We start from the raw sequence: 21,926 nt of genomic DNA on the forward strand, positions 1-21,926 counted from the left end.
CTCCAGATGCTCCAACACACACACACACACACACACACACACACACACACACACACACCATCTCTGAGCTCTTTCTGCTCTGGGGTGCGGTGTGCATTGGAGGAGTGAGAAACTGAGGCACAGCAGGGTGGAGCACTGAGCAGACCTTTCCTCCCCATATTGTCTGGGGCCAAGAAGCTGCGCTAGAGTCCGAAGCTCCAGTGAAGGTCTCTGGGGCCAGGGACAACCCCAGGGACCTCGTCCCCTTGACCTGCTCGCTGTCCCCACCCCTGGCCGCTCCCCAGGCTCAGACTGGGGTAATCAGCTGCTGCGTGCTGCTGTAATTGCCGGCGCAGACCCGGCCTAGCGGAGGACCGGCGGATGGCGCAGGGGCAGGCGAGGGGCTTAATTGCAGGGCTTTGGCCGGCAGTCTGGGCTGCAGCTCCACTCGGGGGAAGGGAACTGGCCCCTTAGGTTCGCAGGCCGGCTTTGGAAGAAGCCAAAGGCCTTCGGGTAGGTAGACAGGGATCCCTTTCCCGAAAAATGGGATTTCTTGATGTGGGGTTGAACCCCAGCGAGGGTGAAAGAGAGAGGAGCGGGATGCCTCGGGAGAACTGCGGGGGTGGTGGGGGCAGATTCCAAACTCCCCACCCAAACTCCAGAATCCCTGGTTAGTCTAGTCCGAGACTCCTCCCTCGTTCTGACCCCCCTCCCATTTCTGCCGCCCCCGTTACCCCCCTTCTTGTATCCCCAGGGCGCTCCCACCCTGGGGAAGAATGTGCCCTCCTTGCGCACCCTTGCCATGGTAACGGCACACCCCCACCCCCGCGCACCGCAGCGGCCCGGCTTGGCCCCGCGGGCGGAGAGAAAAGGGGGGGGCGGGCGCCTCCCAGCCCCGAGGACACACCTCGGCTGCCCTGGTTACCACAGTAACCGGGGGCATTCCAAAGTGCGCAGCCGCGAAGTGGTAAAGGGCTCCCTCACGATCTCATACCCCCATAACCCACCAGCAGGGGTTAGAGGCTCCAGAGAGAGACCTCCTTTTCGGCAGCCCTAACTTCAAGGACAAGGTCCAGAGAGGAATCATGAGGTGTCCCAGCTTCCACGCACCGCAAGCCTAGGGAGCAAAGGCATCTGGGGCCCCTAAAAGCCTGGCACCTGAAAAGGGATATCCCAGTCGCCAGCTTCTCCTCCTCCCCACCAGAGCCCGAGGGAGGCGCTGGCAGCAGGAAGCTGGGGAAGGGCCCGGAGGAGCGCAGGCCCCACAGCCGAGCGGTGATTACAGGGACCTGTCCCTCCCGCCCCCGGCTCCCACTCTCATTAAGTCATTTTTTCCCCTGTTGGAAAGTCCCCGTGCCTTGAGCGCAGGGGCTGGGGCGACCGCAGGCAGCTGCCGGCAACCACATGAGAAGCGGGGGGAGGAGGAGAGAAGGGGGATGTGACTACAGCCTGGCCAAGCTCCAACGTGGAAGGCCCCCTGCAGGGGGCTAGCTGAAGGCGCATTAATTTGGGGGAAGTAGGGGGAGCTCCGGGATGTCCCTGACCTTGCTTCTCACCCGCCGGGGCACTCCTAACAGCTCCAAGTCTACCTTTGAATGCCTCCACCCTGGACCTTGGGTGACTGCAAAGCAGGATGCCTGCGTTCTGATCTCATCCCAGCCTGGCTGCCTCCTCTAACCCTTAACCCCACCATTGCCCCTGACCTGTCCACCACCCTCATTCTTTTTGTTCCTTTCCTCCGCCTCTTTTTTCCTCCTGCAAGGGGGTAACCTAGCGTCCATCAGGTCAGAGAAGGGGAGGTCCTTTCCTGCTCTGAATGATCTCTGCCCACCTTCTGTTCTCATTTCCAGATCTCACCCCTGGGTCCATCCAAGGCTGTTGGCAAGTTCTTCTTCCCATCAAAACTGCACCCTTCCACTTTATTCCAGCCCATTTCCCCTATTTCCTGTCAGCTTATTGATTCCTGCCTCAACCTTCATCCAGTATGCAGAAGCCCAGTGCCTATTGGGCCCCATTTTCCCACCCTCCATCACCTCCACATTTTCCTAACTTAGGTCCCTTATCAAGTCCCATACACCCACTTTCAACTGTGGGCGTCAGCTTCGGTCTCAGAATTCTAGTCAGCCTCTGGGCTTCACAGTCTAGGCTAGCACATATCAGATCACCTTGACTTATGTCATTAAAACATGTCGCCTCCCTACAACTCCGTGTCCAGCCTCCTGCCCCACCCAACCACCCACCCCTCTCTCTGTATTCAACACATGAGCTGTAGCATGGCTGTGCCTACCTTCTTATATCCCAGGCCTGATCCTCTACCTCGCATCTGCAGTCTCCCCTCCCCCAACTCGGTCCTCCTTAAGCCTGGAAGGCAGAGGAGGGTTAGGCTAGGGCTAATGTTGCAGTAGACAGTGCTGGGCATGGCAGCATCTCCTCAACCCCAGGCCTCCATTTCCCCCACTTCTCTCCTCCTCCCTGGGATGGGAGGGAGGAAGGGGGTGGAAAACCCAGCCCCCACAGCTCTCTCCTAGGTGAACCAGAGGAAAGGAATGAGGCAGGTGTGTCTGGCTGCTCCTGCCTACCCCTCCTCCTGGGGGACTCTCACCCGCCCGCCTGTGGGGCTGTCTTTTGGGGGATGGGGAAAGAAACCCTGTCCTCCAGAGAAGCAGCAGAGCTGAGCATTTGGAAGGCCCGCTGCCATGGGAATGCCTTTGAGCTGCTGGATGCGGGCAATTGGAGGAGGAGATGGGGGCAAGCTCGTGGGGGCAAATCTCCAGGCTGGTGGGCCTACTGGAGTGTATCACTAAGAGAGCCCCCTTTCCTTCTCAATCCTACCCAGGGGTAGGGAGACGTGGGTCAGGGGTAGAAAATATGGGGGATTTGTGCAGGCTGACTGTGGAGGAAAGGAACAAGTCTTCATCCTTGCTTGGCTCATTAAGAGGGCTGCTATTCTGGGGTAAATTGAGGCAGCCACCAGGATCCCCAAGTTTGAGCAGCAAGAGGCCAGAATCCCTGAGACCCTGACCTCACTTCCCTCTCCACTGCCCTCCTCCTTGAGGGTCTGTTCCGGAAAAACAGCAGATCCAAGAGCCGAGGAGAGTGCAATACTGGACCAAACTGCTCCGCACTGTCCTGGTAGGGACCTGAGGGTGGGGAGGGATTGCTGACCCACTAAGGAGCACCCTGCTATGGGGATCTGGGAGAACAAGAGGCCCGGGAAGAATGTGCCCCCTGCACCTTACTTACAAACCCAGCCTCTCCTGCCTGGACTCAGAGAGACCGGAATCCAGACAGTGAGTCTCCGGGCCCTCCTCCGCCGCCCTTTTCCCAGCCGCACCTCCTGGCCCCACCTGCTCCCTGGGGCGCTGGGCTGGGCTGAGCTGGGTCTTGCCCAGGATTACTCCTCTGAGTGCCTCCTGTCTCTGCAGACAGTTGCTGCTGGGCACGGCCACTCGTCCTGGCTTGTGGCAGAGGGCTCAGGCACAAGGTGGGCGGTTAGAGCTCTGGCACCAGGGCCCTTCTCCACGTCCCCACTGCCTCCAACTAGTCCAAGCCCCATCTCTGACTTACAGGATGGTTATTATTCCGACATTGGCTTGCCAGCTGTCACCTTGTCACCCTTCAGCCAGTTCCCCATCAGCGATCCACGTGAGACTCGAACCATGACACTCCCCTGCTTAAGAATCTCAAGGTTCCCATTCCTCTTTAATAAAATCCCAACTCCTTACCTTGGCTTCGAAAGACACACCATGTGACTTTTGCCCACCCTCTGAGCACCTCTCCTGCTAGTCTGTCCCTTGACTTCGTCACGGGACTCACAATGGTCCCTTTGCTGTTCCTCCAGCAGGCAGAGAGCTTTCTCAACTCACACTTTCTGCCTTCACATGGCCTCTGCCTGGAAAGCCCTTACCTGCACTCTACATGGCTCTTAAGGTGCAGGATCCAGCATGGGTATCACAACTCAGAGACGCCTTCCCTGACCAGTGGCTTTGTCTGAGGAGCCCCACTCCCCACAAATCCCACTACACCCAGCAGCCTGCACATAACATTGTCTGAAATGACCTTGTTTGTATATTTACTTGTTTATTGCCCACGCCTTCCCCCCAGCAAGAATGTAATCTCCAAGAGGACAAGTGCTGTGTCTCACTTACTCACATCTTCGGCCCCAGTGCCTCGTATTGCCGTCCCTACCCACCCCACCGCCCCCAGAGTGCCGAAAAGAGAGTGCAAAATAAATATTTGTTAAATGAATGATGAGGGGAATGGTGGGGGGGGGGTGTCTGGGGCCTCTATGGAATCACTTCAGCTCAATTATGTCTATTTCTTTTTTTTTTTTTTTTTTAATCCTCCTCTGCCCGCCAGCCTCCATTCATTCCACCACCCCATCTCCAGGGAAAGGGTGAAATGATGGACAGACTGTGGGGCTGCCTGGCTGACGCTTGTTTTAGGGTATGGGGCAACCCCCAGCCCAACTGAGCTCTCTGGACCTGGGGGAGGGGGGGGAGGCCAATCAGTCCTAGAGCCCACAGAAGTGACTGGTGGGGTTCAGACAGGCCTGGGCTGTCCGGCGATCACAGACCTGAGAGCTGGGACACGCCTATAAGATCATGTGGTCCAGTCTCCTCTCCCAAGAGCCAAGGCGATGCTGCCTGGCCAAGACCGGTAAGCCTCAGAGTGCCAGGCTCCAGGAGGGGATCTCGAGCAGGGCCCAGGGGACCCCGGGCCGCTCACTTGCAGACGCTGACCCACTCGGTGATGCGGCACTCTTCGCAGACCACGAAGCAGCACCAGTGGAAGCGGCAGTGGCAGCGCTCGCTGCGGGTCTGGCGCAGGATGTTGTGGCCGCGGCCGCAGCACATGCTGCTGCAGCCATCCGAGCCCGCGCTGCTCTTGTTGCACAGGCGGCCCACGGTGCCCGCCGAGTCCAGGCGCGGCTCGCGCTCGCAGAAGTCGGGCGACTTCTCGAAGTAGACCAGGTCGGCGGGGCTGGCCCGGCGGCGCGGCCCGGGAGCGCCCGGGGCGGGCGAGGGTGCCCCCGCTGGGCCAGGCTCCAGCTGGCCGCCGTTGCGGTTGTGCGGCCGGATGAGCGTGGCGCGGTGGAAGCGGCTGCGCAGCAGCGCCCCCACGGTGCGGAACTCGGGCGTCACCTGCCAGCACGTCTTGAGCTGGCAGCTGCCTGACGTGCCGTGGCACTTGCACTTCCGCCGCATGTTCTCCATCACCGCCTGCGGAGGGAGGTACCGTGAGGGGTGACATCGGCTGACATCGGCGGCCAACCTCACTGCCCTCCTCCCGGCGCTGAGCCTGGCCTGCTTCTGAAACCCACTCCCATTGTACAGAGGCAAACGCTGAGGCCTGGAGCGAGGGTCCCACGACCAGGCAGTCAGGAGAACTCCTGTGCCTGCTCCTGTGCCTCTGCCTCTCCCACCCACCTCCCAACAGGCCAGGCCTGGGGGAATTCCCACCTTCCGGCTCCCCTCCTCTCCTTCCCACCTTTCCAGCAGCTGCAGGGGGCCCTTGGGGCTGGAGGCTCTTGCTTCCTGAAGGGGGATCCCAAATCAGCAGGGAAATTCCCTCTCCCGCCACCCCTGGGGTAGGGGCCAGGAGCAGGAGGGTGCTGGCCCCAGTATATCTCGCTCCAGGCTCTCTGTGTGTGTGTGTGTGTGTGTGTGTGTGTGTGTGCGCGTGTGTGTGTGTGTGTGTGGTGGGTTGGGGGGGTTCAGTGAGGTTGAGAAAGCCTTGGTCCCCCTCTCAGTCCTTCCCCCTCCCACTCCCCTGCCTCTCTTTCTAGAGAGCCAAAGAAGGGGGACAAGTGCTGGGGAGACTGCCCCCAATCATGCTGCCTGGGGCTCATTCTGACTATGCTGAGACCCATAGTTCCTCCTAGGAAGTCAGCGGGGCCAAAGCTCTACCTGAATACAGAACGGAACCAAAGAGAGCCAGCCTCTCCAGCCCAGTAAGAGTGGAGAGAGGCTCCCAGACCTCCAAGGGAGGTGGTTATGGGAACACAACCTGGCTGCCCTCCACCCAGCTCACAGCCTGCTCCAGAGTCTCCTCCCTAATAACTCTTTGACGTTATTTTCACCAGAAACCCTGTGAGAAGTTGGCCATATCCCCTCCTTTCCTTTAGTCCACTCCAAAAACACACCCTCAGACAGTGACAGCAATGAGCCAGGGTCCTTAAACTTGGGCCGTAAGAGAGGGTGCCTTCCCCTCGAGGTCTGAAAGGGCTCCACAGTGGGCATGCGCAGCCTGTGCTGTCAGCACCACGTGGGAACCAGCCCGATGCCTCCCCAAGCCAACAGCTCCAGAACATCTGCTTCCCACGGGCAGCAGCCATTAATTAACCAGTTTAACGAGGAGGGGGAGGAGGCACCGTTGGTATGGGCTGGGATGGTGGTGAAGCTTGGGAAAAGAGCTGTACAGGGCAGGCTGGGTGGGAGCTGGACATAACCCCAGGCTAAGTGTGCCTCAGTTTACCCCATCTCTAAGTCAAGATGGGAATTGCTGAATCAGCTTGGAGTCTTTGTGCAGGAAGAAATGACTCATCGTAGGCTAAGAGACCAAGAGAGGACGGTCAAAGTGGCTCATGCCTGTAATTCCAGCACTTTGGGAGGCCAAGGCGGGCAGATCACGAGGTCAAGAGATCGAGATCATTCTGGCTAACATGGTGAAACCCCGTCTCTACTAAAAATACAAAAATTAGCTGGGTATGGTAGCACCTGTAGTCCCAGCTACTCAGGAGGCTGAGGCAAGAGAATCGCTAGAACCTGGGAGGTGAAGGTTGCAGTGAGCCAAGATCGCACCACTGCATTCCAGCCTGGTGACAGAGCAAGACTCTGTCTCAAAAAAAAAAAAAAAAGGCCAAGTGAAAGGTGAGTGAGATGGAAAAGGTACCAGCCAGAATGAGAGGAAGCCAGGGAAAAGGCCTCAGCAGGCTGGGCAGAGTCAAGAGGAGGGATGATGGAGACAGAATGTTCAGGAAAGGATGGTGCTGAGCTACTATGAGAGCCAACAAAGTATCCAACGGTGAACTCAATGCTGTAGAATAAAAGAGCACAGGCTCAGAGGTCAGCTGCCTGGGGATGAGTCCTGCCTGGGCCACCTTCTCACTAGTTGCATCATCTTGGACAAGCTTCTTGGTCAATCAGTTTCCATATCTCAACATAAGGTTAATAACAGTGCCCACTTCATTGGTAGTTGTAAGGATTAAATAGGCTAATACGGGCCAGGTTCGGTGGCTCACACCCGTAATCCCAGCACTTTGGGAGGCCAAGGTGGGTGGATCATGATGTCAGGAGTTCAAGACCAGCCTGGCCAAGATGGTGAAACCCCATCTCTACTAAAAATCCAAAAATTAGCCAGGCACGTTGGCTGATGCCTGTAATCCCAGCTACTTGGGAGGCTGAGGCAGGAGAATCGCTTGAACCCGGTTGGCAGAGGTTGCAGTGAGCCAAGATTGCACCACTGCACTCCAGCCTGGGTGATAGAGTGAGACTCCATCCCCCCCCGCAAAAAAATAGGCTAATGTGTAGGAAAGTGCTCAAGACAGTAAATGAAGGCTATTCTCACTTTCTTTTCTTCTTCTGTTTTTTTAAATGTATGTGCGTATGTATTTAATTTATTTTTAATGAATGACCTTTGAGGTAGTAGGATTTGAGGGCAGAGGACTAAGGAGGAAAGCACCATAACACAGTTCCACAGCGGCCCCTAGGAACTTCACTTACACCCCTTACTTTGCAGGAATCCCTCATTCTAGACTGCACAGAAAGGCTGAGAGAGGAGATCACCAGATCGTGGAACATTAGCATTGTAGAGGGGAACCTTAGGGATTATCTAGTTCAACTAGATAGCGGAGGAGTCAGATGGCAGCGCCAGGCCTAGACTCCTGCAGTCCTGACTGCAGGTCCTGTCCTTTCTCCTGGGTGATCACCAGCGGAAGTAGGAGAGGCAGGTTGCTCAGCCGGTGGTGTGCTGATCCAGGGCAGCAGGGCTCCTTTCAGCCCTGTATCCACAGGCCTAGTCCAGTGCCTGGTGCATAGTGCATACTCAATGCATGTTTGCTCAATGAGTTAGACAGGGTCAATGAGAAGATTGCCAAGGTGGCACGTGCCTGGGCAAGGGGTAGGCCCTAGGCAAAGGGATTTGAAGCAGACCCAGGGGGCGGGGCTCTCACCTGTCTCCCGACTCGGTTGTTGTGAAGCCTCATTCTCGCATGGATGTCTCTGTGAGGCTCCCGGGAGTCCAGAAAGTCCTTAGAGAAGCGTTCCCCGAAGCCCATGTCAGGGCTGCAGCCGCCCCACTCCCAGGAGTCCTGCAGGCCTGGGCTGGCTGTGGGCAGGGCTGGGTGTTCCGGGACCCCATGGCTCAGGCCCTTACCACGCTGCAGTGCATCCAGTTGCAGGCGGTGCAGCTTCCTACGGAAGGCCTCCTCGTCCCCTCGCCGGGATGCGTCGCAGCCACAAGCCTTCAGTTTGCCCAGGGCACATGCATTGGACACCGCATGCACCACGCCAGCTGCCGCGATGGCATAGGCAAAAGCGCTCTCTCGGAAACCTGTGATTAAAGACCCAGAACACATGGACTCTGGAGGGGCCTCAAAACACCATTCTCCAGCCCACCCTTCTCATCATTCCAAGAAGAGACTGAGGCCAAGTATGCAGGACAGTCTAGCACAAGGACACAGAGTCAAAGAAGGGCAGAAATCACACCAGAAGCCAGTTGTTCTGCACACAGGACCTAGTGGGATGGGGGTGGCGGTTTCCCAATAGCCCTCTGCCTTTTTACTTCCTCCTCCTGTTCCTTAACATCACCTTTAGCAAACTCAGAATTTGTATGTCTACATCTCTACTATAGGGCAGAAAGTATCTGGCAAACATTCTTTTTACAGTCAAGGATTTAATCTATTACCTCTCACAGTGGTATCCGCAATTTTAAAATAAGCCCACAGAATGAGGGCAACATTTAATCTAAAGAATACATTGGCCGGGCGCAGTGGCTCACACCTATAATCCCAGCACTTTGGGAGGCCAAGGTGGGTGGATCACGAGGTCAGGAGATCCAGATCATCCTGGCCAACATGGTGAAACTCTGTATCTACTAAAATACAAAAAAATTAGTTGGGCGTGGTGGTGTGTGCCTGTAGTCCCAGCTACTTGGGAGGCTGAGGCAGGGAAACGCTTGAACCCAGGAGGCAGAGGTTGCAGTGAGCCGAGATCACACTACTGCACTCCAGCCTGGCAACAGAGCCAGACTCTTTCTCAAAAAAAAAAAAAAAAAAAAAAGAATACATTGCCAGTGATGCTGCTGATGGCAATGTGGTAGGAATGTAAACTAGTACAAAAGTAGAACTACCATTTGATCCAGCAATCCCACTACTGGGTATCTAACCCAGAGGAAAATAAGTTATTATATGAAGAAGATCCTTGCACACACATGTTCATAGCAGCACAATTTGTAATTGCAAAAATATGGTACCAGCCCAAATGTCCATCAATCAACGAGTGGATAAAGAAATTGTGGTGTATACACGCCATGGAATACTCCTCAGCCATAAAAAGAAACAAAATAATGGCATTCATAGCAAACTGGATGGAATTTGAAACTATTATTCTAAGTAACTCAGGAATGGAATACCAAACATCGTGTATTCTCACTTATAAGTGGGAACTAAGCCATGAAGATGCAAAGGCGTAAGAATGATATATTGGGCCGGGCACGGCAGCTCACGCTTGTAATCCCAGCATTTTAGGAGGCCGAGGCGGGCAGATCACGAGGTCAGGAGTTTGAGACCAGCCTGTCCAATATGGTGAAACCTTGTTTCTACTAAAAAGTGCAAATATTAGCCAGGCCTGGTGGCACACACCTGTAGTCCCAGCTACTCAGGAGGCTGAGGCAGGAGAATCACTTGAACCTGAAAGACAGAGGTTGCAGTGAGCCGAGATCATGCCACTGCACTCCAGCCTGGGCAACAGAGTGAGACTCCATCTCAAAAAAAAAGAATGACGAATTGGACTTCTTTTGGTACTCTGGGAAAGGGTGGGTGTGAAGAGAGGGATAAAAGACTACACGTTGGGTACAGTGTACACTGCTCGGTTGAAGGGCGCACCAAAATCTCAGAAATCACCACTAAAGAACTTATTCAACCAAACACCACCTGTTCCCCAAAACCTATTGAAATAAATAAATAAATGATATTTCATAAAATAAACTGTACACAATTTTGGGGGAAAAAAAGAATAAATCACCAATGATGGAATTTCAGGCCTTAGGAGATGTCATTGGGCAGTAGGGTAAGTAAGAGGGACAGTCAGCTCCTAATGCTCCCTGCCCAAGGCAGCCTGCTGGGTATATGCCCATCTTAGGCCCAGCATAGGACCCTCTCTAATGGCCATACTCCAGAGGTAGAGAAGTGAGTCAGCAGAGATTCCCCTTCCTTGTCCACAGGACATCCCTGAAAGCCACTCAGAAATGGGCACTACCCAGCCACCTTGCCTGTTGGAGGGACACTAGAGGGGAGTCCAGGCTCTTGCATGTAGTAGTGTTGAACATTGAGAGAGAAAGGTAAGCTGAGGCAGACAACAGATGGCTCAGGAGGCACAGACTCTCGCTGACCAAGCCACTCTTGGGGGCCGTGGCTGGGCCGACCTGGCCACTAGCTTGTCCACATTGCCTTCTGCCTTGGTGCTCCAGCCTGAGCCATTCTCTGGGAAGACCTGGATCTGTGGCAGGGGGTGTTCCCAGAGACCCTACTTGCAAAGGAGGGTCCCACTCTCAGACCTGCAGGCTACCTCTTACTTATTCTGCATCTGAGAAGGGAGCAGCTAGGAACAAGTTCTGGTACAAGTCTCCAACCAGCCTCCACACACCAGAGAGAGGGCAGGCAGCAAGAGAAGCCAGAGGCCCTAAGCCAATACCACCTTAATCCTCACCCCCTGCATCACAGAGCCCTGTTCTCCCCTTCCTGCCAAAAACAAACAAACAAACAAACAAACAAACAAAAATAAGCTGTTTAGTAATTAAGAACTGATTCCTGGCTGGGCACAGTGGCTCACACCTGTAATCCCAGCACCTTGGGAGGCCGACGTGGGCAGATAACCTGAGGTCAGGAGTTCAAGACCAGCCTGGCCAACATGGTGAAACCTCATCTCTACTAAAAATACAAAAATTAGACAGGGGTGGTGGTGCATGCTTGTAATTTCAGTTACTCGGGAGGCTGAGGCAGGAGAATCACTTGAACCCAGGAGGTGGAGGTTGCAGTGAGCCTCGCACCATCGCACTTTGTCCTGGGTGACAGAGCAAGACTCCATCTCAAAAAAAAAAAAAAAAAAGAACTGATTCCTGAAACCAGTTTGCTTCAAATCTTGGCTCTTCCACTTACTAGCTACTAATGGTGACCTTGGCCAAGTGACATAACCTCCCTGTGCCTCAGTTTCCTCATCTGTAAAATAAGGCTATTATCTGCCTCATTGCTGCCCCAAGAATTAAATGAATTGGTAAACTAAAAGTGCTTAGAATAGGCCGGGCGCGGTGGCTCAAGCCTGTAATCCCAGCACTTTGGGAGGCCGAGGCGGGTGGATCACGAGGTCAAGAGATCGAGACCATCCTGGTCAACATGGTGAAACCCCGTCTCTACTAAAAATACAAAAAATTAGCTGGGCATGGTGGTGCGTGCCTGTAATCCCAGCTACTCAGGAGGCTGAGGCAGGAGAATTGCCTGAACCCAGGAGGCGGAGGTTGCGGTGAGCCGAGATCGCGCCATTGCACTCCAGCCTGGGTAACATGAGTGAAACTCCGTCTCAAAAAAAAAAAAAAAAAAAAAAAAAAAGTGCTTAGAATAGTGCCTTACTAATTAAGTATTACTCAAATATCAGCTCTTATTGAGAAGTTCTTTCTGCTATCTGACCTCACTCACTCCTGCTGCATTTTTGGGGCCATTGTTTTTTGTTTCACCCTAATCAGGGACAAAGCCCAGCAGCTCATGACCCATTTTAGAATAGGTCACTTGGGCCACCAGACGCCCATGAAGCAGACTGTCCCTCTCTCTTTCCAGCTCATGGCATCTCAGTACATTTTTCCATAGGGAGCTCAGCTATGAGCAGACAGGAGGTGATGGGGTTTGGGCTAGAGCCTTCCATGGAGATGCTGAGAATTAGCAGAAGCTGCAGAGGAGTAGAAACTGCCCTGGGGCAATGGAACCTAAGGGGCAGGAGGATGGAACCAAGCTCCTGGGAAGCACACCCTGCATTTATCCCTTGCCTTTTATCTGTGGAACTCTGAGGACTTTTATTCCTGGGGAGTCATCAGCCACCTCCTAGGACACATGGCAATACTCAGGCTTCCAGAGGCAGCCCAGGCCTCAGAAATCACCTCCACACAGACACCGCCACCACTACCAAACATGCACACATGTTATGCAAAAGGAGAAAACAGATCACAGGGGTATGGAGCTATATCCAGACCCAGCTCTCCCAGCTTCTGGAAAGCTGGCATCTTTCTACTGAAGGATGTGTGACTCCAAGGGAGTCCTGCTGCTGAGAAAGAAACCCAGGTAGCTCATTTTCTAGTTCCCATCGCCCTGTCTGTGCATAGCACCAGGAAAGAGGATGAGGCTGGTCCAGGGAGGTGTGCAGGGCCAATCACCATCTTCTAGGCCCTGTTACATTTCAGGGTAAGCCTGGGGAGATCTGGAGAAACATAGCCCACAGCTGCAGAGAACACCCCTACCCCACGCAGCTAAAGACATCCTCTCTACACCACCCTGTGGCCTCTAACTGTGTCATCGCTGCATGTAGAGGTGACAAGGCAGAGCCTGTGTGGCCACCCTCAGCTGCAAGTATCCAGGCCTCACAGAAGTCCAGCCCACTGGGTCTGCCCCCAGCTCCTGCTCAGGGCCCCAGTTTCGGTCCTGGCCCCAACTGTCTGGGGCAGACGCAGGCACTGTGCCATCTGGCCAGCTGGAGGGGGAGCGGGGTGGGGCCATGGCCAGCTGGGCTGCCCGGAGCAGGGAGGCAGGGGGCTCGTTAAGACACACAATTAGCCGCCCTGCCTTTGATCTGGGACAGGGACTGCCAGCATCTAAGTGGAGTCAGCTGCTGCTACAGGCTGCAGCAGCCAAAGGCTGGGAAGGGGCTGGGGGAGGAGATTTGGAGGGCAGAGGAGGCTGCAGGAGAGAGGATTCAGGAGCCAATGGGAAATAGAAGGGGTTAGAGAAGCTCGAGCCTGACCCATTCAAGTCAAAGAGGGAGGAAAGGGGAGAGGTCTGGTCTCCATTCTCTCCATGCAAATAATCTGTGCATTGCTCATGTTCCTGGGGAGAGAGAGAGACTGGAGTGCATGTGGGAACACTTAGGCGTGACACTGAATGTAGCCACACATATGCAAAAACAGGAGTAGGTGTTTGGTGTGTGCGTGTGTATGTGTGCGCATGCGCACATACACATGTCAGTTTCATTTCTTGGTATGCTCCCCCATTACACCAGCTCACCTCTCTGGTTACACAGTGGAACTTTGTGTTGGCCTTGCAATCTGGGAGATGGTATAGAAGGGGACTGGGTGCAAGCTTTAAAGTCAGCTGGCCTGCATTTGACTGCTATCTCCACGGCTCACTTTCAAGCTGTGTGACTAATGGCAAGTTACCCAACTTCTCTTAGTTTCATTTATAAAATGCGAATAAGAATAGGATCTACCACATGGGGATTGTTTGAAGATCCTTAAACACGGATAAAATGCTGTAGATTCTAATGATACCCAATTAATTAGCCGACATATACTAACACACAGCAGGTGCTTAGTATATGTTGGCTAATAAATTGGGTATCATTAGAATAACAGAACCTTAGGTGATCCTGGGATATGAGTACCCATGAGTACTCCATGCTTTGGTTTCCTCATCTGAGCACCACTCCCATCCCTGGATGCCTTAGGCATAAAACCAAGAGGATGAATGTAAAATGTACGTGGGAGAAAAATAGGCCAGGGCCATGGAGAGCAGAGCCTGGAAGCCCACACTGCTGGCTTCCCCTGGGCTGGGATCCTGGCTGTGGGCCTCACCCTCCCTCTTTCCATCCATTCCAAATGGGTCTGGGCCTTAGGGAAGATAGTACCTAAACTCACGTGGGAGCTCCCAGGGACTGCTGTGTGAATCTACTACATTTCCCTTCATCAAGCCTCTCCCTGACCTCTCCTCCCCTCTCATTCCAGCGCTGAGCCCAGCTCCCAGCAGCCCCTCCTCAAATTTCCCTCATGTCCTCAGTGAGAGAAGAAGGCAGTCTCTGTTCCTCACACTGAGGCACTCCCCTCTAACAGATGTTCTGCCCAGCACCCAGCCCAGGCACTAGCCATCTAGGTTCTTAGTACAAGCACTAAGGTCACTGCTGCTCCTGGACTGGGTGAAGCAGCCAGCATGGGCTTGGGGGCCTCCCACAGCTTTTTCTGACCCTCTCTATTCCCATGGGAAGCCCCTGTCCCTGTCCCCTGTGGCCTAGGCTCCAGCACTCGCTCACCCCTCTCCTTGGCTGGGTAAAACCCTGTTGCATGCCTCACCTTCCCAGGCTTGTCCACTCCAGGTGCTCAAGCCCTCTTGCCCCTCCCTCTGTCAAAACCCCATCCCTCCAGCTTAGCTCATCTCAGGGAAGGTGTCAGGACAATTAGATCACGAAAGGCATTAAAGAAGGCCCAAGGGACCCAGGACCGCCACCCAAGAAGTGTCTGAAGTTTAAACGTGACAGAATCTACATTTAAGAGGACCCTCACTGATTGATAACCTGGGTCAGAAAAGGGGTCACCACCCAGATATTCCACTTGGAGGAAATGGAGGTCACCTGAGCCCATACAATGGACAATCCATAACTTGAAAAGAAGGGAGATTCCTGGTGGAAGGAAGTAGACCAGGAGCTGGCTGACATAGTGAGTGGTTTCGTAGGATTCCAATTTACTAGTCCTCCAGAAGATGGGCCAAGATGGACTGAGAAATGACTGCCCCCCAGAAGGCTGAACCTGCAGGTGGAGTCGGGGGTGCAGTGGTGGCCAATGGAGAGAGGAGCGGCAGATTTCTTTTCAGAAGCCCAGAGTCCCTTCTGAGAAGCCAGAGGTGGAAATGAGGTGTGAGGTGTGGATTGAGGGGCATGGATGTGGGGGGGAAGCCACAGAGGTAGGCCCGTGTCCTGAGGCCCGGGGAAAATGCCCAGCCTCGCCTCTGCGGCTGGAGCCTGGCAGCCACTGTCCCACTCCCTCCGCATGCTGGGCGCCTCCCTGCCCTGGCTAGCCCCGGCAAGTCGTCCCCCTCCAGCCCTAACCTCCCCCTACCACCCGTCCCCCCAGCTCACCTCGTGCTTATTAAACTGCAGGTGAACCCGGGAGCGCCTGGCACCCAGCCAGCCCCGGGCTGTTCTGCCGCTCTGAACTCTCCCCCAGGCTTCAAAGACCCCAAGATCCTCCAGCAGACCGCGCGGGCCTGACCCAGGGAGCCACTCAGGGGACCTGGGTTCACTCGTTCTAAGGGAACAGGAGGACAGCGGGGACCCCGAGGCCTAAGAGATGGATGCAGAGCTTGCTTTGCCTAACCTGAAGCGGCAGGAGTGAGAACCTCAGCGCCTACCCCAGTCCCCAGCGGGCAGAAACCAAAAGCCAGAGTTCTCCTGGGGGCCCAGAGGGAACCGCGCCTGCGGGGAGCGCGGACGACCTAGAAACCCGAGGGTAGGAGCGGACGCGCGGCAGCAGAGAGAGCCGGCCCGGCCCGGCCAGGGCGTGAATGGTGCAGAGGCCTGTCACTTCGTGTCGGCGCGGGCAGCGGGACTGGGAAGGGCGTGCGGTCCGAGCTGGGCAGGCCCGGGGGTCCTGGGCAGCATGTCCTGGACCGCTGGAGGGGCTCGGGCTGCGGTGGGGCGGTAGCGGGCGGGAGGCGGGGGGGAGCCCGGGGCAGGGCGGGGGGCGCCCTCTGAGAGCGGCGCGGCTGGGGCCGGGAGCAGTCTGCTGCGGCCCGCGGGGATTAGTTCGCGGCTGCATGCCGCCACACGCGTCGGGCTGGGCTCGGCCGGGTAGAAACAGCGCCCGGGGCGTGCGGGGGAGAGAGGAGGGAGCGCACGGGGGCGGGGCGGGGCGGAGGGCCTGGGGCTGGGCTGGTGGAGGCTGGGGTGGCCCCTGACATGGGGGCCCAGGGGATGCAACCAGGGGTCCTGGTGTGAAAGGGAAAGGCCATGGCTTTCTGAGTTTTCCGAATTTGGTGTACAGCCTGACTCTCCAAGAAGCCTCAAGACCCAAGGCTACAAGGTGTTTGCGTACCCCTCTCCCTCCACATCCACTAAAAATTGGACAAGACCTAAGGAGCTAGGGCTACAGGTGCCCACAATGGCCCACCCAGGCCACTGAGAGGAGGGATAGATACCCAGCTAGGCCCATCCCAGAGGCAGGGCCCCATCTTTCCCAAAAGATTTGAGTCAAGGCCTGAGAGACCAGGCCAGGAGGCGGGTGTGAGCAGAAGTGAGTGACAAAACCTCCTGCCATCTCCAGCCCAAGCCACTCTAGGGATTGTCCGGGTGCGTCACCCAGAAGTCCAGGAGAGAGGACAGGGAATGGGCTGTCGCTCCTCTGAGCTGTGAGAGGAAGAGGGGTTGACAGGACTTCCGGGCGCAGCACACAGGCGCACACACACCCAGCACCTCTGATTCAGAGAGGGTTTTCCAGAGGCCACAGGAATGACACATGGGCCGGTGGTGTCTCCCACGGGAGGAGCTTTGCAGAAGTGCAGACTCTTTACCTGTCCAGACTGCCCCCACCTGCACCATCGGACAAAGTTATCAACCCCTCCTCATGCTGTCTCTGGGTTCTTCCCCATGGGCTCCCCATCCTAAATGCGGTTTGCTAAGTGGAGGGTAAGTAGAGGCAAGCAACAGGTACAGATATTTCCTGGGCTTGAGATATGCAGTGTCAGTGATAGGGCAGGATGACCTAGGAGTCCAGTTCTCAGGCATGGAGCCTGCCACTCTCCGCCCACACAGCCCAGTCTGGAGCCACACTGCCCCATTTCTCTGCCCTCATGGCCCTTCTGAGACCAGAAAGATGAAGAGAGCAGCATGGCCAGCAGATGGGCACGTGGGGGTGGGGGGATGCCAGCTCGAGGCAGTGGGTTGGAAATGGCTGGGAATGAATTCTGAGGTGGAGATGCTGGATGGGGCAGATAGGGGCAGGGGTGAGGGGCAGCTACCTCTGCTGAAGATGGGACTGTCATAGGGGATCTTGTTTCGAGTCTCCAGGCTTGAGCAGTTCCAGCGCTGGTCCCGGAATTGGTGTTGGCATTCGTGTATGGCGATCTGGATGCCCTGTATGGCTGAGGCAGCCACGTCAGGGTGACGCACACACACCTCCATCTGCCTCCGGCTCAGGCCTGGCAACGTTAGGCACACCGTGTTGGCATTGAGCACGGGCTCCGGGGGGAGGCGGAGGTCCAGAATGTCATTGGGTGCTGACCTGCAGACATATGGGGTGGAGTGGGTAAGTGTTTCGGGGGGACCAGGAGAGCCCTGTCTAACAACACACACACTGTCCCAAAGGCCACAATCACTCCCTATTCCAACCTCTGCTTCCGCATGGTGGCCCACATTCCTCTTTCCTTGACCTTCTCACAATCATCCTGCCCAACGCAACTCACCCAGCTAGCTGCACACCCACACAGGTAAACGTGCAAACGCACAAACCTCTCCCATGCCTGTGGACACAGTATTTCCTATGTGCATCCCCAGCATAAGCCCATACACACAGGGTCCCCCAGGAGCCCACTCCCACAGGTATTTCAGACAGTCACATTCACACAGACACACTTCCACACACATTGTGGTGGACACACAAACCCAACCCCAGCACACTTGCACACATGCACACTTCATCATAGTACACACACACACACACACACAATCAGACACTCGCATTTAGACATGTGCTCATCTTAGCATACATTGACCCATGAGCTCTCGAATGTACACATGGGCACACAGACAAAACTATTGTTTTTGTCTGTTTACCAACACAGTTTGCTGGGATCCTAGGCTCCATCGAACACACACACACACACACTCTCTCTCTCTCTCTCTCACAGCTCTTGCAGCTGCAGTCTCTCACTGACCCCACCTAGGCTACCCTCTTCCAGCCTCCCAACCCTTGCCCCTAGCTGGGGCTGATCTGCAGGAAGGAGTGAGGCAGCTTGTGCTTACTCCTGGGGTGGGGGTGCCTTCCCCCAACAGGGCAGGAAGTGCAGACTAGCACTTGCTCCCCCATACACACCTCTCCTCCTAGTTGCCATCCTGCTCCTGAGCACTGCCCTGTCTCCCTGGACGGCCCATATCCTGTCACCGTCCAACCCCCTCCTATAGGGAGCTCACTGCCTTTGGTTGGGCACCAGCACTTTCCTATGACCCTGTCCCTCCCTCCTTGCAGGGTCCTCTACCCCAGAAAGAGCAGCAGAGGCCCCTGCAGGGCCCCCGGTCCTAACTCTCTAGGAGGGCGGAGCATGAGGCGAGGGCTCACCTGGGCATGGCAGCAGCCAGCAGCAGTAGGAAGAACAGGAGCACCCAGAGCGCTGGCCGCGGCTGGGGCTGGGGACGGAGCCGCAGCCAGGGGCGAGGGTGGGCGCTGCCCATGGCGCGCAGGCCCTGAAGGGCTGGGAGTTGGGGTCTCACAGCCCAGTGGGACTGGAGAGCCAGGGACACCGGCGCATGATCGCCGGGGGGTCGGGGCGGCTGCGACACACAGCTCCGACTTGGGTCAGGGCTCCGGGAGCAGACGGCGCCCGCCTCCCCGCTCCATGGGGCAGCACCCCCGGGCACCGCCCTCGGGGGGGGGCGGGGGGTGAAGAGCGGGCAAACCGGGCACCTCCTGGCACAGGGGTCCGGGGAATTTCCCGAGGCCCCCCTGCGACAACTCCTGGTGCCTCTCGAGGGTAAGGGGGGCCCGGAGGTGCAGCGGGCTGGGGACGCGAGGCTGGGGTGCCAGGGAGCCCTTCAGCGCAGCACTAGGAGCCTGCGCTTGCGAGGCGGGCTGGCGGGGGCGGCGCTGCCTGTGCTGGGCCCCACTGCCTGGAGAGTGAGTGACTGTCCCGGCTCTGGGAGCTCTGCCGCCTTCCCTTTCCTCCCCCCCGCCCCCCCATTTAGTGTCTCAGGGCTCTACCCCACGTGACGTCACGCGGCGGGGCTTGGAGGCGTGTACGCGTCCCGAGGCCACTGCGTCCGCTGGGGACCCGGGGTGGGAGCGGCTCTGCTGAGGGCAGGAGGATAAGGTGTTGGGGTCCGGGCGCGCGTGCACGGGAAGATGCCTGGGCGTGGAGCGCGCAGGGTTGTGGGGGGTGGGGGAAGGGGGAGGTGTTGCCGCGAGGTGTGTGTGCCTGGCTGAGACGCAGTTGCTGGGGAGCGCCCCCATTCCACCCCAACACACACACCTGCAGGGGCTGGAGGGGAGGGGCTGGCCTCTCTGTTTCGCCTCCCCGACTAGAGGAGGGACTTCCCCCGGGCCTGCCTGCTGTGAGGCAGGTGTGGGCTCCTGCAAAGGGGTTTGGCAGCCTCTGGCTTTTTCTGTCCTTTGCTGTGTTACCTTAGACAGGTGCCTTCTGCTCCCACTCGCGGAGACCCCCTCTGCCCCTTGGTGAAATGTGGCTCGGGGGACCACCTCGTCTCCGCAGTGAGCCCGTGGAGGCAGCAGTGTCAGGCCCCCAGAAAATGCGTGAGCAGGAACACAGCGCCCTGGGTGGCACGCCCTGGGAGGAGGCGTTAGAAAGCCTTTTAACCCTAGAAGTGGGTCTTGAGATAGCTTATTAAGCTCCCCTTTATTTCACAAGAAAATGTTGAGGCTCAGAGGGGTCACAGAGCAAATTAGCGGAAGAGCTAGAACCCAGCGCAGCTTTCCTGACTCCATGGTGGAAGCTGCGGCCCCAACGCTGAGTGCGCCTTTCTGTGCCCGCAGCCACTCTCAGTTTTATCCTGGCCCTCCCTGGTCCCACCTGCACATGATCCTCTAGGAGCTCCCCCATACCAGCCTCCTGGCTCAGGTCTACTCCTCGCTGAGATCGTGTCTTGTCCCTCCACCCCAACTGGGGTCCTCCTCAATATGGGGCAAGGGTAGGGGAGAGCCAGAGGGTAGGGGAAAGGTAGCTCTGCCTTCTGTTTATGGTGCTAGCCTGGGCCCCGATCGTGGATCCTCCTCCTGCCCTGTGCCCTCAGCATCCTCTGCTGTAAAATGGGCACAAGCCTCCCACTCTACAGGAACATACTTCCCACCCGATCACCCCTGTCTCTGAAGAGAGCCCCTGCTGGCTTAGGGAAAGAACTATGGGAGCCTCTGGGCTCAGAGACAAAAAAGGACCCATTCCTGGAATTGCCCATCCCTGGGGAATTGAAGGAGGGTGTGGGGCCTTCCTTGTCCCCAGACTGTCAGGTGGTGGGGGCAGCCTGAGCAACAGCAGGCTGACGGCATACTCCCCCCTCCTTTCCCCCATCTCTGCCGGCAGCCACCGCAGCTGTCAGGAATTAAGGGCTTGAGGCTGCTGGGGGTGGGGGTGGGGCAGTGGGGGGGGAGCAGTCTGGCTGGACTGCAGGAAAACAGCCAGGGGCAGCAAGCAGACTGTGTCAGCCAGAGCCTTATTTGACCCCAACTGCCCCCTGCCCTCCCCACTCTCCCCACCAAGCTGCAGGAACAGGGACAGCTTGGGACTAGCATTTGGGAAGGGTAAGCCGGAAGGATAAGGGTGGGACCAGACTCAACACAGAACATCAGCACCAGCCCAGGATGGGAGAGGACACCAGCAGGCTGGAGAGTCATGTTCTCATTGGCTATTGGGGAAACTGAGGCCCAGAAAGGATTAGGAACATGACACGGGGAGGGGATTCATAATCAGGTTGCAGATGTCCTATTCCCCATCTTGTGCTCACACTAGCATTTCCCACGCTTGATGCAGCACACGTATCCCCTGGGGTGGGCTGTTGTGGGAATTCGGATTCCAGGCTCCATGCAGCTGAATCCGCCTTTCCTGGGACAAGGTCTGGGGGTCTGACTTTCTAGCTAGCATCCCCAGTGATTTTGGTGGGGACTCCTTTTGGGAAATGCTGCTGACCTGGTTGAGGAGCGGATTTAGTTTCCTTTTGGTATCTCTCTGATGATGGGGGGGGTCTCTGTTACCCCCCCTCCACTGTTCATGAAATATATAGGTGCAAAGGAGACAGAGAAAACCTTGTCTTAAAAAGAAACTCAGAAGGTAAATGGTGATTCCTGAGGTTTGTACTCAGGCGTGGCTCTGGCCTGGTGTCAGGAGGGTCCCAAGTCAGAGCTTCTCAGTGCAGGGAGGGGAGGGCCTGTGTCTGCCCAGAGCCTTGGCATGTATGTAGGTGAGGCCCAGAGACTGTCTGCAGCTGAGGCCCCAGCCCCATATGACCCATACCATGGCCAAGCCCCTATTGGCACCCCCCAGTCCCCACTCTGGCCCTGCCCTGGGCCCTGGACCTCAGCCCAGCCCCAGCCCCCGCAGCCGACGCCTAAGACCACAATTACAGGGGCCACTGGGGGGCGGGGGAGCACTGGGGATGAAAGGCAGCTTGGAGAATGGTTCCAGCTGTGGCAGCTCTGGAGAAGGTCACAGGGAGGAAGGGCCAGGGGAGGCACCAGGGTGAGAACAGGTGGGACCCTCACAGCCCCAGCTTAGCCCAGTCCAGCCCCAGCCCAGTCCTGGTGCCCAGCTGGAGAAGTTTGTCTTGATGAAGAAGAGAGCCAAGGAGCCCCAGGCCAATACGGGGGCTCTTTGCCTTGTTGTCCAGGCCTCTGGGGCCACTAACCCTCAGCATCCCCCTAACGGGAAGTGGCTTGCTGCTTCAGTCTCCCCAAACTCCTAAAGTGTTTGGTCATTGAAAGTGAAGGGAAATGTTCCCCGAGCCCTCAGCCTCAGGCTAATTCTAGGCCTTCTACTCGGCCTCCTC

The 21,926-nt window shown here is 56.6% G+C and overlaps 1 protein-coding gene across 1 annotated transcript; it reads right to left on the reverse strand.

Annotated features, from left to right (window-relative positions):
* Window positions 1-4,039: 4,039 nt before the first annotated feature.
* On the reverse strand, window positions 4,040-19,268 carry WNT10A (Wnt family member 10A). The gene is made up of 4 exons (XM_032278173.1): window positions 18,496-19,268; window positions 17,180-17,442; window positions 8,153-8,532; window positions 4,040-5,201 (listed from the first exon to the last, which is right to left on the reverse strand). Exons 1-4 carry the CDS (start codon window positions 18,606-18,608, stop codon window positions 4,704-4,706), a joined length of 1,254 nt encoding a protein of 417 aa, XP_032134064.1. The 5' UTR covers window positions 18,609-19,268; the 3' UTR covers window positions 4,040-4,703.
* Between the last annotated feature and the right edge of the window lie 2,658 nt (window positions 19,269-21,926).

Source organism: Sapajus apella, unplaced genomic scaffold (genome assembly GCF_009761245.1).
Source record: "Sapajus apella isolate SASKATOON/1434 unplaced genomic scaffold, GSC_monkey_1.0 scaffold10, whole genome shotgun sequence".
Lineage (NCBI taxonomy): Eukaryota > Metazoa > Chordata > Mammalia > Primates > Cebidae > Sapajus > Sapajus apella.